Genomic DNA, 16,959 nt, shown 5'->3' on the forward strand with positions numbered 1-16,959 from the left:
GCCTTGGAAACGTGCTCAGCGTCACCAATATTATACAGAAAGCTCCCGTTTGCAAGAAACCGAAGTGCAATACAAATAATATGTACAGAACTGAGAGAATGTCCGCGATGTGTCACATGCGTAATATATGGCCTGAGGATGTTATCCAAATAAATTATAGATTGTGCTGAGAAACGGTAACGTTCGCACAGAAAATCATCAGGAAATGATAAAATGTCCAAACGCGCTCTGATCACTCTCTCCCGGCGGAGAGCTCTGCGGAGAATTTGGGCTTCACGATCTACTGGCTCTTCAAGGAAGTGGCACGCCATGTCTGACACTTCCTACTGTCAGGTTTCCGACAAAGGGGCGGAGACAGTCAGGGTTAGTTGTAGTAAACCTGCTAGGGGGCAGGTTAGCTTCACGGAGTGTGTCGTCATAGTGACTCACTCAGGCTTCAGCTGAACTCGCTTTGTGAAACCGAAAACCCAGAGTTTTCGTTAACTCAGGGTATACTTACTCAGTTTTTCCACTAAACCGGCTTCCTGAAACAGGGCCCTGAAATCAAGATGGACTTAGCTGTTGCTAACTTTGTATGTCATTGTTGAAATTAATAAAACAAAGTTGAAATAAAAAACCGCAACAAATTAAAAATCCACAACAAATTAAAAATCCGCAACAAATTAAAAAACCGCAACAAATTAAAAAACCGCAACAAATTAAAAAACCGCAACAAATTAAAAATCCACAACAAATTAAAAATCCACAACAAATTAAAAAACCGCAACAAATTAAAAATCCACAACAAATTAAAAAACCGCAACAAATTAAAAATCCACAACAAATTAAAAATCCACAACAAATTAAAAAACCACAACAAATTAAAAATCCGCAACAAATTAAAAATCCACAACAAATTAAAAATCCACAACAAATTAAAAAACCGCAACAAATTAAAAAACCGCAACAAATTAAAAATCCACAACAAATTAAAAATCCACAACAAATTAAAAAACCGCAACAAATTAAAAATCCACAGCAAATTAAAAAACCGCAACAAATTAAAAATCCACAACAAATTAAAAAACCGCAACAAATTAAAAATCCACAACAAATTAAAAAACCGCAACAAATTAAAAATCCACAACAAATTAAAAAACCGCAACAAATCAAAAATCCACAACAAATTAAAAAACCGCAACAAATTAAAAATCCTTGACGGAAAGGGATTGTCTGAAATACCGGAAGTGGCACAACGATTAGGCTTACTCCATATTTGTAGCTCAGAAAAGTGATTCGGGATGTCAACAAACGTTGAGAAACTCACACCTCACAGCGCTTCCTTATCACCCTGACGGTGCTTGCTGCACTACATAGAGAACCGGAAAATGTTTTGCCCGTTTTGTGGCGTTAGCTTCAGCCTCTTCACCCCTTTTTGTGCTTCCTGTGGACGGTCTCTGGAGCTTTTGCGGGACACAGACCAGGCTGAAGGATCAAACTCCCCGGGGACATCAAAACAAACAGAAAATTCTGAACAAAGTAATTTTGATATATTACTCACTTTTTGTTCTCTTCAGACAGTCTATGCTATTTCAGTTAAATAGTACGTTTATTTACCATTTTGGCTCCGGTTTCTGTTTCTGTTTCCTTATACTGTATTCTCGTCTACGTTTAGTAATGGAGAGTGCTAACCCCGTTTTGATGTCAAACGTTTTTCATTCAACCAGAACAAACATGTCCGTCATACAAGCAGTTCATGGAGTACAAAAAATCAAAATCCAAAGAGCGTCAGGCCTTCAGCTGTGGAGCAAAATTAAAACTCAAGCAACAGAGTAAACCTGTCAAGGTAAGCCATCACAGGTAACTTTATAAACAAGGATTTGGCAATTATTCTTAAAGTGATCTGGCTTTTATTATTTGTTTGTAGATCAATATCGGATTTATGGTGTCACAACAAACCGACTTAAAACCGCTAAGAGGGAAAACACTGCCCTTATTTATTACCCCCGAAATTACAGCCCCTGACCTCCTGAAGCAGGCTGTAGAAAAAATGAGAACATTCAACAAGGACTTGGTGGAGGGACCATATGTCCTTTTGTATCCTGACTGCACAGAGGTGATAAATGTGCCTGGGACAGAAAGGCCACTCCGATTGGCAGACTACAAAGAGGAAATAGGAAAGAACTACAACAGGATTTCTCTATTCATTTGCCCAGAGAGCCACTTCAAACGAGGTTTGTTAATTTTATATTTTGATGTGTTTACATATACAACAACTAATAATGTGTCTACTTTCTCAGTTCTGATTGCAGAGGATGGTACCTCAGACTCGGACCCTGAGATTGTGATTACATCAAGAAGCACAGCTGAGTTCAACCAGGCAGACACATTGGTGTGTACTTTTTTTCCCTCTCCACCATGCCAGAGGCCTGTGAGTGGCCCTGGCAGAGGTGCATGTCCTCTGAGTGCTCTATTTTTTTTCTCTATAATGATCATAATTCTGTAGCATCCATGGGTCTATTATTTTCATTGTGTGATTATATGTTCTTTAAAAAAGTTTTTTTTTTTAAGTATTGATGAACTATCTAAATGCGATACGAAGTTGGTGAAAGCTTTGAAAAGTGCATGTTTTTCATCTTAGGTTTTCAAACCACAAGACCAGAGTACCCCTAATGGTAAACATGCAGAGAAGGAGTAAGTTATTTAAGAGCTTGTTCTGCTATATATTAGAGTTGGGCAATACAATATATGTCTTTGTTTTATTTCAGGGAATATTGATCACGATATAAACCGCTAGATTTGTACATATTAAATGTGCCGTTGCTCATGGTAAATGGTAAATGGCCTGTATTTGTAAAGCGCTTTATTAGTCCCCAAGGACAAAGCGCTTTACACATCCAGTCATCCACCCATTCACACACACATGCACACACTGGTGATGGCAGCTACATTGTACCCACAGCCACCGTGGGGCGCACTGACAGAGGCGAGGCTGCCGAACACTGGCGCCACCAGTAGGCAATGGGTGAAGTGTCTAGCCCAAGGGCACAACGACCAAGACTGTCCGATCCGGGGCTCGAACCGGCAACCTTCCGATTACAAGGTGAACTTAAAATTTCACATAAGTAAGATGTGAAATCCTCAGAAGCTTGTTTTGATTTAAATATTTATTTCCTGTCATAAGTTCAGACAGACGGATGTATTAACATATTACATCCGTTTCAGATAACTAAAAAAAGGTACATGTTAAAAACTAAATCAAAAGTCAGGGATAAAGATTTCCAGTTTCAAAAGACAACAAACACCAGATCACTCAATTGCTTGGTCAATTACATTTAAAAACAAAAAAGAATGATTCTAAACATAAATCTTAGTTTACAGTAAGTTTTACAGGAGAACAGACATAAAATTGACAAAGTCTTTGTCAATATCAAATGAATAAGCTAAGAAATAAAAGCAAATTCTCCTAATCTCTCCTTGTATATTTATTTTAATGGTTGGTTTAGATGTAAATGGTGCCCAAACATCTCCACGGGTGGCGCTGCTACTTCACTGTGCTGCAGGTAACAAGTCACCCTAACTGGACATGATGCTGTTCCCAGAGCGATTGGTTGCTGCGCTACTTGATAAGGATTGACTATTCTTATGTCAATGAAAAAAAAGAGTGATTAGAGGAATAAGCAGCATATAAAATGGATGGATGGATAGCTCTATTGCAATAGTCTCATATTTCCTTTGAGAGAAAAGTATACTGCAATACATATTGTTATTTTATTGCCCCGCCCTAATATAAATATTTATTGGTTTCATAGCCTTTTTATAATGTTGGTATCATAAATAATATTGAACTGTATGAGCTTCTTATCTGGACATTTTAATTCCAATACTCTTATTCTGTTTCAGACATGCTCCAGGACCTTCATCTATCATACAGCCATGTCAGGTATTTGGGCAATTTATGTCAGCATGACGTTTTTTGCTATTGCTGAAATAGTACAAAGCTATGTATGTTTATATACAGTATGCAATTTTTGTTCTTTTTTTTCCAGATTGTAATATCTGATACAGAGGATCTTGATCACCAAAACGAAACGAATCCAGTCATGAGTCCCTATAGGTAAATAAAATTGTGTCTTATATGTAATTTTAAATCTGTAACTACAGTACACGTTTGGGTTTGTGAAATGGGTAAAGATAATTAAAGGGTGAATAGAAGTTATTCTAATGTTGGAATTATAATTTCTCAACAGTAAATATGCAGACCTGTGTGCCCCCTGCATTGAGGACGAGGATGAAGAGCTGGTTGAAGTTGCTTCACCGATTGATGACAGAGCACTGTAAAATATCAAATACTACTTCAAATAACAATGCTAAATTGTATAGTCTTGCATTCGGTCTTTCATTTTTGTGATTACAGGGAAGACGTTAACATTAATCTACCTGACATCATTGCAAACTTATCCAGTGCTATTCATCATGGAAGTGTCAGCAGATTCAACATCTCAAGAGCAAATGTCTGGGATGGAGCAGTCAGGGGTTTCAGGCGGTTGTCATACTCTGAAACCAATGACATGCTGGTTAAATTTACTGATGATTCTGGCATTCTAGAAGAAGGACTTGATGCAGGTGGCCCAAAACGAGAGTTTTTGAGTCTGCTAATGAAACACATGAAAGATCGTCCCATTTTTGATGGACCCGAAGGACGTCGATTCCTCGTCTACAATGCAAAGGGTATGCAATGATCAGATGTTTGATAAACTTAATTTAAAGACTTTTTTGGACTTTTAAATCAATTTGTTTTTAATTATTATCAGAAGCAACTCATAATAATTTCTTGGATTATTTCAAAACAGCATTAGTCTGTCTATCTGATCGATCTATCTGACATCGATCGGATCTGATCGATCGGTAGAGAGAGGTGTGTGTGTGAGAGAGTTTATCATTTACTGTATTCATTCACAGCTGTAAGGGAGGATGAATACTACCTAGCAGGAAAGATGATAGCCGTGTCAGTTGTGCATGGTGGTCCAGGGCCCCATTTCCTGTCAGAAGAGCTGGTACATTATCTTGCAGGCCAGACTTCAGTAAAAGCAACAGTTGCCTCAGTCACAGATGACGACATAGGGAAAGCTTTACAAGAGGTGAGGACAGCGCAGGATTTGAATGCAGGATAGAACTACAGCTTCTTCATCTGTATGACATTAAAAAATTCTTTCTTTGTGTAGGGAAAAAACAGGAATGAAAATCAGACACGTAAGCTTACATTGTGTATGTCCATTTTTATGGGTTTTTCAGATCGACAGTGCTGGTTCAGTGGATGTCCTGCGTGACTGTGTCATAAAACACAGTACTATGCTACAGGTGGCTGGTTGTCTAAGGCATGTTTCCACAGTTGAGGAAAAGAAAGACATTGTGTCTGACTATCTCCGGTGGTATATAATTGCTCGAAACTCATCTGTAATTGACAGGGGAGACAGGTGAATTATTGTTATGACAGTGTTGTTCATAATTTCCGACTGAAATATTTTACATTCTCCAAGGTTTCCAAAGTTCACAGTTTGTCCATAGTTTGTGCATGTACTATGAACTGGTAAATGACACAAAGTTCTCCTCATTCTTTAGATTTAAAGAGGGTCTTTCAGCACTTAATTTCCTGAGTGCACTCCAGCAACACCCTACTTTGCTTTCCCCGGTCCTGTGTCACATGGAAAAGAAACTCACAGCCCTTGAACTTGAGAGACTTTTCAAACCTGACTTCAGCCCATCTGGAAGTAACAGGAGACATCTGGAAAGTCAAACTGTGGGCTACTGGTCAGACTATCTGCTGGACTGTGAAGGTTTATACCAGTATTTCTTTTAGTACTCATTACAAGACAATGTGTTGAATTCACATATACATATATAATTTTTTTTTAAATTTTTTGCAGAATCACAAACTGCTGTGTCGTTGGGCGATGTTCTGATGTTTGCAACTGGGCTAACATCACTGCCACCTTCTGGATTAGATCCACTACCAAGCCTACAGTTCCTGGATGACTCTTTATTCCCGATGGCAAATACATGCTTAAACTTATTGAAACTACCAATGATAACTTCATATTCCTTGTTTAAATCCAACATGGATTTTGGAATTCAAAACTCCCCAGGATTTGGATGTTTCTAGAATGTCTGGCCTTGTAGTTCAAACCTGCTGTTGATTTATTCCTCAAGTTTTTAAGTCAAATTTTTTTTAAAATATGTTATGAATAGGAGAAGGTGGGACATACTGGCGGTACAGCACAAATCCATTATAGTTTACCAGGTTTATTGTAGTTTTATTAGATAACCCAGTTACTTACAGCTGCTTCTTCTTGGCATTACATTGTAAATTCTGTAGGTTTTTTGCTACGGGACTTATCCAGAAATCTGTTATGTATTTGAGCATGTTTTTTTTATTCTAAAATGTAGGTACATCTGTTCAAAGGAGATTTAAAATGCAATCGCTAGACTTGATTTGTTCAAAGTTTTGACAGTGCTACTAAAAGTAAAGGCATTTAAAGGTGTACTGTGTTCTACTCTTAAAAGTTGTAATAAACACACAATACAGTGCAAGATGTGATTTTGATTTGATTTATTATTTATATAAATGTTCAGGACTGTATCTCAACTTCCATCAGCTAAACAAGGACCAGAATTATCAAGACATTCAGTAAGAATATGCTTTTACAAACACAAACTTAAACTTTTGGCGTCTTCAGCCAACTCATGTAGCCTAGTTCAAAAAAGCAGCATATGCTATAGGTTTTGGTGAAAACAACAAAAAGCCAGGTTTTTGTTTTTTTTTAGAAATTTGCAATTTCTATTAACTTCATGTAAAGTTCAGTGGCAGACTCCCAGCAGACGGGCTTTTGAAAATGATTTTGCTCCATTACAAAATTCAGATACTCCTGTATGTTTGAGTCCCCACATACAACTACTGACAGCCTAGACTCAGGAAAAGCGTCCAGTTCAGATTGTTGAATCAGGAATCCACAGTCTCTGGAGCCGTATCTGTGATCAATGGAAGACAATTGCATTAATATAGGTTTACACATAAAGTAATTATTTGATCATTATTATCCGTTACCTGTGGGGTAGGTAGTACAGTTCATTTGGCACACCTCCTGGACATGAAGCTGTTCTTGACGGACGAATCCGATGAGTGTTCCACAGCTTCACACATTCATCAAGATCCTTCTGAACAATGACAGTGAAGCAAAATCTCAAAAGGCACTGATGCTCGTGACTTCCATTGAAGTGTCCAGCATCTCGAAGATCCGCAAACAGCTCCAACCAAAACTGAGCCCTAAAAAAATTGTTTAGAGATAGTTTAGTTTGTTTACATGGCATCGTTTCACAACACGTCATCGCATGGCACTTTACAGTTCATTTTAACTGAATCATATATAGACTCCAGTCAGTTTAAATGTTTTCTATCGAAAGGGATTGCATACAGGCAAAACTCTAAAACATTTCAGTAATGTGCAAAAGTTAATTTATTTTAGGAATTCTAATTAAATGTGAAATTAGCGATACTGAGTCATTACATACAAAGTGAGGTATTTCAAGTATTTCTTACAATGTTAATGATTAAGACGTAGAACTTATGAAAAACCCAAATTCAATGTCTCTAACAATTTGTATGTTCTATTTGTTTGGGTCCTTTTTGCATAAATTACTGCCTCCATGCAGCGTGGTATGGATGCTATCAGTCTGTGGATCTGTTGAGGTGTTATGGAAGACCAGGATGCTTCAGTAGCAGCCTTGAGGTCTTAGCCACTACACTATGTTACACCCCTTTCATCCACACTTACATTAGACAAAACTTTCTATTAATGTGCTTTGATAGTCTCTGTGAACATTCAAATTCTTTTAAGGTGTTCTTTATGGAGGGTGTCAATTATGTTTTTTTCCCCACAGCTGTCAGGACAGCAGTCATGTCCATCCTGTGAGTCCTCCTGAATTAGAAAGACCATTTAGAGGCTCAGGAACCCTTTGCAGATGATTTGAATTAATTAGCTCATAGTAGAGTGGCACTTTAAGTCTAAAATATTTAACCTTTTCACAATATTATGGTTTTGAAGTTGGGTTTTTCTTAAGTTCCAAAGCATAATCATCATAATTACTAAATGGGCTAAAAATGTATAGTTTGGCATACAATGAGTATTTAATATCGGTTTTACTTTTTAAGTTGAATTACTGAAATAATAATAATAATAATAATAATAATAACAACAGTGGATTGCATTTATATAGCGCTTTTCGAGGCCCTCAAAGCGCTTTACAATTCCACTGTTCATTCACTCTCACATTCACACACTGGTGGAGGCAGCTACAGTTGTAGCCACAGCTGCCCTGGGGCAGACTGACAATAAATCAACTTTTGCACGACATTCAAATTTGTTACGCCTTTAAATATCAGGCAAAATTAAATGTTATATTTACCTTCCTTTTCGATATATGGACCACCAGGACTCAATTCGCTGGTTATTCGTTGATGAACCAAACATGTGACTGGACTCTCCGCTGAAGTGGTCATCATGATGGTGACGTAGTGCGCACTGAACTGCAGCCATAATGCCGTTTTCTGTCCCACAGTCAGTTCTCAGTCTCATCGGTACAACACCAAGGCTCCCAACACATGACAAGTAATAGTAAGCTATAACCACTGGATTATTATTGGTTGGTCCACATTCTAGCCACAAAACCTTGCGTGAAAATCCATCAATGCACCCTGAAATGGCCAAACCGAATGGTTTGAGCTTGTCATAACCATCAGCATGCCACATGTAGTTGGGTCCCAGCGAATGATAGGTTCTCCTAATGAATCTTCTGCGTGTTCTCATCTGGCATCCATGAGGATTAAGCTCCCGGAGTATTTTCATCACATCATCCCTCTTCACTTTAAGATGATGCTTTTGTTTAAGTACCTGCCACATTGTTCGATACCCAAACAATCGCCCAGGTCCTTGAAGCTCCGCTCTGATTGCGTTAATGATCGTTGTTCTGGAGTGAAAATATTTTCTTCGGTAAAGTCCAGCATTATTAAGTTTACTTTTAAGACTCCTTAAACTTATCTTTACACCATGCAAACTTAACATCATGTCCATGATAACACTATATGAGTGACCTTCGTTGAAATATTTAATGCAGTACTGTAGGGTGTCTGATCCTTCAGCCTGGTATGTGTCCCGCAAAAGCTCCAGAGACCGTCCACAGGAAGCACAAAAAGGGGTGAAGAGGCTGAAGCTAACGCCACAAAACGGGCAAAACATTTTCCGGTTCTCTATGTAGTGCAGCAAGCACCGTCAGGGTGATAAGGAAGCGCTGTGAGGCGTGAGTTTCTCAACGTTTGTTGACATCCCGAATCACTTTTCTGAGCTACAAATATGGAGTAAGCCTAATCGTTGTGCCACTTCCGGTATTTCAGACAATCCCTTTCCGTCAAGGATTTTTAATTTGTTGTGGATTTTTAATTTGTTGCGGTTTTTTAATTTGTTGTGGATTTTTGATTTGTTGCAGTTTTTTAATTTGTTGTGGATTTTTAATTTGTTGCGGTTTTTTAATTTGTTGTGGATTTTTAATTTGTTGTGGATTTTTGATTTGTTGCGGTTTTTTAATTTGTTGTGGATTTTTAATTTGTTGCGGTTTTTTAATTTGTTGTGGATTTTTAATTTGTTGTGGATTTTTAATTTGTTGCGTTTTTTTAATTTGTTGCGGTTTTTTAATTTGTTGCGGATTTTTAATTTGTTGCTGTTTTTTAATTTGTTGCTGTTTTTTAATTTGTTGTGGATTTTTAATTTGTTGCCGTTTTTTAATTTGTTGTGGATTTTTAATTTGTTGCGGTTTTTTAATTTGTTGCCGTTTTTTAATTTGTTGCGCTTTGCACTTCCCAGCCACCGTATATATGTGATGGTGGCATTTTTTACTTTTATGATTGCACATGTCTGGAAAATGAAGTTATATTCTTGTTATGTGCAATAACATCAATGTTATTGTATACGTAGATTAGCATAAAGAAACAAAATAAATCTTCAATGTTGGCGTCCAATTTTAAGTGTGTGTGTGTGTGTGTGTGTGTGTGTGTGTGTGTGTGTGTGTGTGTGTGTGTGTGTGTGTGTGTGTGTCAGATCTCTGAATCTGACGTAATCCTCTGGATATTGAATGAGCTGACTCTTTTTTTTTTTTCTTTTTTTTTTTTCCTTCTAAATGACATCAGAAACAGCAGTATGCGACATTACGTGATGGCAGAGCTTCAGTTCATCCTTTGTCATTTTTTTTTTTTTTTTTTTTAATAAATAGGACAGGGGGAATGAATGAGAGAGAGAGGGGGAGAGAAAGAAAGAAAACCAAAGGGGAGAAGAGACGGTGAGAAGGGGGGGGAAGAGAGACAAAAAAAAAAAAACCCCTGGGTCACCTGTATGGAGAAAAAAAACAAACAAACAAACAAACAAAAACAAACAGAGGAGACAGCAAACAACAAAGAGCAACATAATAATAGAGAAAACAAAGCACCATCACAATAAACTAGCTAGTCATAGATATCAGTATTTACTAAGTAATAAACGATATTGTGCAGCACGCAAGATAGACAGCGCACAGTGTGCTTTGAGGCAGCAGCCAAGAAAGCTTTAGTCCGCGTCTGTGAATACCCATGTGTGCATACCTGTGTGGATCAGCATGCTTGCATTCCAAAGGTTTCTCCATGTAATGATCTGCTAGGGAGTGTGGGGGGGCCACAGCCCCGTCCTCCAGGGTGTGAAGCGGGTATGGAGGAGATCAAAACTCCAGACATCCAGAGGTCCCCAGAACACAAGAGACCATGGAAGACCAACAGAGGGGCAGCCGCGCCACTGTCCCAGTAAGAGCTGAGGAGAGTCCCAGATGAGGGCTCGCCCAGCAGCCGCGGAGCGGAAGTCAGGGGGAGTTGCAGTGACGCGCCCGTGAGCTCCGCCGGCCCCCAGCTGCGCCTGAGTGACCGAGCCCTAGGCCGAGAGGCCGGGGGCACCCCACCTCCAAAGGGGCCCGAGCGAGCCCCAGGCCCCAGGCCCCGACAAGCGGCCGCCAAGGAGTGAGCCGGTGTGTACCCGGACGCCCACCCCCAGACACAAAGAACCACCAACACACCGACACCTGAGGGAGTCCGCCACCGGCAGGGGAAGTGGTGGTGGGTGGAGATAGGCCTCCAAACCTTGGAGGGCCTGAGGTGTCCCCAGAGAGGTGGCGTCTGATACCCAACCTGACATATAGACACAGACATACAGGCACACACAGACACAAACATCCATTCCCACCCTCATGCTCTCATATGCACTCACTCCACACTCAACCAACGTGGAGACAGACATAAAGAGACGCTGTACACACAATCACACTCCCCAAGCGTACTCTACAAACCGGGTCTAGGTACCCTTGCCCCTGGAGGGGGGAATTGCACCCAGACCCAGGTGGTGTTACCCTTTTCCCTGCGGTGGGGAGAGGCAGACCACCCCGACTCCGCAGCAGCAGGGAGGCCCCACACCCCAGACCGCAGTCGGACGGCCAACTCCTCCTACTAGCCCTCCCGCTCCAGCAGGCCGCAGAGAATGGGGGTGGGAGAAGACTCCAAACCTCCCTCCACCCGCTCATTGTAGTGTTGATGCATATGTGTTCTAAGGTGCAATTAAAACCCAGGAGGGCATGGAGCTACCTGCCAAGGAGCAGCAGGTAAGCGCATAGTCCCTCCTGCTAACCCTCAATGACTAAGTGTATTTAAAATTGAGAGGTGGGCAACGACGTCAGGGGTGAGGTATACACCCTGATGGTGATTTGGACTCCGTGATTGTGCCCACCCCCAAGATCCTATATGTATGTGTAATGAGAGTGTGAATAATGTGAATGTCTAAGTTGTGGGATAAAATTGAGGCAGAGGCAGCCAGAAGGGGACGGGGGGGGTAGCCTCCTCTGCACCCTGGTGACATACCCCCACTCCAAGGCCCTGCATGTGTGGGTGGTTGTGGAGGAGCGGGAAGAGGGAGGCAGCTGGAGATGGGGAGGGAAGGAAGGGAGGGGCAGGTAACCCCTCCCTGGGGCCAGCTCCCCCGCTGACCCCAGTAGGCACTCCCACCCTCCGCGACCCGCCAGGGAAGGGGGGCCCAGGCCCATCAGACCGGGGCCCAGTGCAGTAGCGCCCCCCGGCTCCACAGAGCCCTGGACAGTCCACCCAACCCCACCACAGAGAAAACTGCACCCACCCCACCAACCACACATCTTCCAGACTACATAAGACGGTAAACGCCCAGGCTGAGATCTTCCTCCACCTCTCCTGTATCTCCCCCTCCTGCAGAGAGTTCCTGAGAGAAGAAAGCTCCTGCAAGATGTGACCATCCCCCCCACCAGTTGAAGAGCCCCCCAGGCGGCTTGATGCACCGGCGGCACCCTGCTCCAGGGCCGGGCCCCCATGCACCCACCCGCCCACAACCCCGGCAACACACCAACCAGGACCCGAGCCCCCGAGGCCCGGCCCGGGCCCCAGCCCAGAGACGGAGCGCCCCCAGAACCTCACGCCCATCCCGGACCCACCCAGGGGCAGCCAGGTTGCCAGGTCAGTAACCCGCGTCCCCTAGCCCCGCTGCACGCAGCCGCGAGGAAACAGTCACCTGAGAGCCAACAGAGCCCTCAACCGGACGTGACCGCTACCCCGGGTTGAGCCCCCCAAGGAAGATGCCTCCGGGGAACCCCCCGACGCCCTAAGCCTGTCCCTACCCCCTCACCAATCACAACAGTGAAGGCGGGACCAAACTATGACCCCCCACCCCCACTAGGTGATGGAGCTGATAAAAGGGGCCCAGAGCAATTGATCTAATGTGGTGGCAGAGGCTGTGTCAAGACTAATGTAATCTAATAGATAATTTCTATATTGGTTAGAATTAAGATTATTTTTATTTTTCCAGTTCATGAGGACTGTTTTCTTGGCTATGCATAGGGCAGTGAAGATCATATGGGCTATATTCTTTTCTGAAGTGACATTATCTAAGCTGCCCAACAAACACACTAAGGGGGAGGTTGGAATGTTACATTTCAGACATTTTGATAAGTCTTCACATATCTCGCGCCAAAACTTTTGCACTGGTGGACAGAACCAAAGAGCGTGGATGTAATTGTCTGGTGTATTGCCTTGACAGTGTGAGCAGTTGTTGGAAGATGTAAAGCCCATCTTGAACATCCGATGACCTGTATAGTGCACTCTATGAAGTATTTTGTATTGTATTAATTGCAGACTGGGATTTCTAATTAGATGAAAGGTTTTTAAGCAAATCTGAGACCAGAAGTTTTGGTCTAGGTTGACTGATAAATCTGCTTCCCACTTTGCAGTAGGAAGGGATATTGATTCATCTAATTTAGAAAGTGTTCTGTATATTTTAGATAATAATTTGGGGGATTTAAGAGTAAGAAAATGTGCCGCACTTAGTGGTGTTTGTAATTCAACTTGACTGAGGTTAAATTTCTTTTTTACTATGGATTTAATTTGTTGATATTCTAAAAACCTTGTCTTGTTGATCCCATATTGTTCAACTAGTCTGTCAAATGGAATAAATTCTGTTCCCTCTAATATATGTTCTAAGTATTTAATTCCTTTACAACTCCATTCTGGGAAATTAATCATATTATTGTTTTGTAATATGTCAGGGTTATTCCAGATAGGTGTACGTTTGCATGGGATTAATGAAGACTCCGTTATTTTTAGAAACTCCCACCATGCTGTTAGAGAAAAGCTGATGTTGATACTTTTAAAGCATTCATGTCTTTTGATGTTTGAGCTAATAAATGGTAGGTCTGAAATCTCTAGATCCTTGCATAGTGCCTGTTCAACATCTAGCCAGGGCTCAACTAAGAAGGTATGTTTTAACCATTCTGAGATGAACTGAAGCCTGTTGGCTAAGAAGTATTGGTGAAAATTAGGCAGATCTAATCCTCCTCTATCCTTGGTTCTTTGTAGCGTTTTTAAGCTGATACGCGGGGGTTTATCTTTCCAAAGGAATTTGGAAATATATGAATCCAGAGATCTGAACCAATCTTGTGATGGTTTGTTAGGGATCATCAAAAATAAGTAATTTATTTTTGGCAAGATCATCATTTTTATAGTGGCGACCCTTCCCATGAGTGATATGGGTAAAGATTTCCATCTAGTCAGATCGCCTTCTACTTTCTTTAGAAGTGGGATGTGGTTTAGTTTAGTTAAGTCTGAAAGCTTAGGAGAGATATTAATACCTAAATATTTAATATTTCCGGATTGCAGTGGGGCAGAGGAAGAATTATGGAAGGAGCAGTTAATGGGGAGAACTGTAGATTTTGGCCAGTTAATTGAATAATCTGAAACTCTTGAAAACCAGTTTATTAAAGTAATTACCTCAGAGAGGTTGGTTTGTGTGTTTTGCAGAAAAAGCAACACATCATCCGCATAGAGACTGATTTTATGTTCTATGTTCTTACATTTTATGCCCTTAATTGTTGTAGCCTGTCTAAATGCTGCTGCTAGAGGTTCGATAAAAATTGCAAAAAGTGAGGGGGAGAGTGGGCATCCCTGTCTGGTGCCCCTCAGGAGACAGAAGCTGGAGGATGTCTGGTCATTTGTTCTGATACGAGCCGTTGGGGAATTGTATAATATTCTTATCCAGTTTATGAAAGAGTTTCCAAAACCAAATTTGTGTAAAGTTGCGAATAAAAATTTCCAGTTAACTCTGTCAAATGCTTTTTCTGCATCTAGAGATAATATTATGGCTTCGATGTTTTTATCGTATGAGTAGTCTATTAAATTAAGTAATCTACGAGTGTTTGTTGAGGAGTGCCGACCTTTTATGAAACCAGTTTGGTCAGGATGAATTAAGAGGGGGGTCATTTTCTCTAATCTCTTTGAGAGAGCTTTGCAGATTATTTTAAGGTCTACATTTAAAAGAGAAATTGGACGATAGCTTGAGGGAAATAAAGGGTCTTTGCCTGGTTTTAGCAGGAGACTAATGTTGGCAGAATTCATATTTGGTGGTAGTCTGCCCTTTTCCTCGATTTCCTGCAACATGCTGTGGAATACTGGTGCCAAAATTGTCCAGAATTCTTTGTAGAATTCTGCAGGGAAGCCGTCTGGACCTGGAGCCTTATTATTGGGCATACTTATCAGGGCTTCCTGGAGTTCACTTGGCGTCAGTGGCGAATCCAATTCCATTGCTTGACTGTCTAGTAATTTTGGAAGAGTTACGTTGTCAAGAAACAGATCAATTTCATTTTTAGATGGGTTTATTTGTGGTGAGTATAAAGTTTCATAGAAATCCCTAAAAATGTTGTTTATTCTTCCAGGATCATATATTGTGTTCCCCGATAAATCTTTAGCAGCACATATAGTTGTTTTTTCTTTATTTATTTTTAGCTGGTTAGCTAGAAATCGACCTGATTTGTTACTGTGTTCAAAATTCTGCAAGCGAAGTCTTTGTATAAGGAATTGTGTTTTTTTATTAATAGTTTCATTTAATTCTAGTTTTGTTTTGCATATTTTGTTCAATGTTTCCTGATCTTGGTGGGACGCGTAGGCTTCTTCTAGTGATTTGATGTTTTTTTCTAATTCCTGAATATTTTTGTTTTCTTCTTTCTTTTTGTGTGATGAGAAAGAAATTATTTTACCTCTCATCACAGCTTTCCCTGCTTCCCATAGAACAGAAGCAGATATTCCGGGAGTGTCATTAAAGTCTAAATATGAAGTCCATTCCTTTTTAAAGTATTTAATAAAGTCTTCATCTTTAAGTAGTGATATATTAAATCTCCAGTTTTTACTTGGCGTAGTATTATTCTTGTGCATTAGTGTTAAAGATACAGGAGCATGATCGCTGACAGCTATAGGATGAATCTCAGTGTCTGAAATGTCACACAGCAGTGAGCTGCTGACCAAAAAATAATCCAGACGAGAGTAAGAGTGATGAACATGCGAGAAAAAAGTATATTCCTTACTGGTGGGGTGAAGAGAGCGCCATGCATCGCAAAGACCAAAGTCGTTCATATACTGTTTGATTATATTTGTGGACTGCCAATTACGCTGAGTTCCTGTTGTGTTGAGCCTATCCATTTCTTCATTTAGTCCAAGGTTGAGGTCACCGCCAAGAATGAGTGTGCAATCAAGGTGTTCAGAGAGTGCACTAAAAAAACCGTGGAAGAATGAGGGTTCATCAACATTTGGACCATATATACTAACAATACATAGTTTTTTGTTCAATATTGATAGTTTAATAATTAGAAATCTACCCTCTGGATCTATAACTGTATCGAGTACTGTAAAATTAACATTTTTATGTATTAAAATTGCTACTCCCCGTTGTCTAGAATTATAACCGGCTGCAAACACGTTAGGAAACTCAGGTGTTTTAAGTTCATTTAAACCTGTGACAGGTTTGTGAGTTTCTTGTAATAAAACAACATCTGCCTGTAGTTTTTTAAGCTGGTTAAATATTTTTAACCTCTTTCCTCTGGTGCCAGCTCCATTTACATTCCATGTGACAAACCTCAGCATGCCCTTAATTGTGCGTGTATGTTTAATGATGTATGCTGGGTGTTTCGTTTAGACAGGTGGAGAGAATATGGAAACATCCCTTGTTTGTAAATAGAAAGAGAAAAAGAAGTGTGGTGAGAGACTCCATAAGTCTGACTATGTGTGTGAATATTCACTAATATGAACAAGCGTGGCTTGCTTATGTGTCCTGCAAGTCTGTGCGTGCTGTGAGGCTGTTGTGAATGTGCTGCCGTTGAGCTGATGTGTTTGCGTGATCGTGTTGTGAAAATATGGAGAAATAGAGGGTGTTGTTTGTAGGTGAGTGGGGAAGTAGGTGACCACAGCAGTGAAAGACAAGAGAAAGAAAGAAACCACATGAACTGTGAGCGACAACAAAAAAAAGGAAACGAAACGGAAACATTCCAATTAAAGCAATGACGGAGGGTGACGGT

The 16,959-nt window shown here is 40.6% G+C and overlaps 1 protein-coding gene across 1 annotated transcript; it reads left to right on the top strand.

The window, feature by feature from the left end:
• The first annotated feature begins 1,238 nt into the window (after positions 1–1,238).
• Positions 1,239–6,558, top strand: LOC146710770 (uncharacterized). Its single transcript, XM_085453374.1, has 12 exons — positions 1,239–1,518; positions 1,707–1,825; positions 1,907–2,371; positions 2,621–2,673; positions 3,883–3,922; positions 4,029–4,096; positions 4,230–4,316; positions 4,397–4,710; positions 4,942–5,120; positions 5,275–5,456; positions 5,602–5,816; positions 5,907–6,558. The coding sequence occupies exons 1-12, from the start codon at positions 1,368–1,370 to the stop codon at positions 6,140–6,142; spliced, it is 2,109 nt and encodes a 702-aa protein (XP_085309500.1). The 5' UTR covers positions 1,239–1,367; the 3' UTR covers positions 6,143–6,558.
• Positions 6,559–16,959: the final 10,401 nt, after the last annotated feature.

Source organism: Copadichromis virginalis, linkage group LG4 (genome assembly GCF_057382275.1).
Source record: "Copadichromis virginalis isolate Kocher_CV1m ecotype Utaka linkage group LG4, C_Virginalis_male_GT1.1, whole genome shotgun sequence".
Classification (NCBI taxonomy): Eukaryota; Metazoa; Chordata; class Actinopteri; order Cichliformes; family Cichlidae; genus Copadichromis; species Copadichromis virginalis.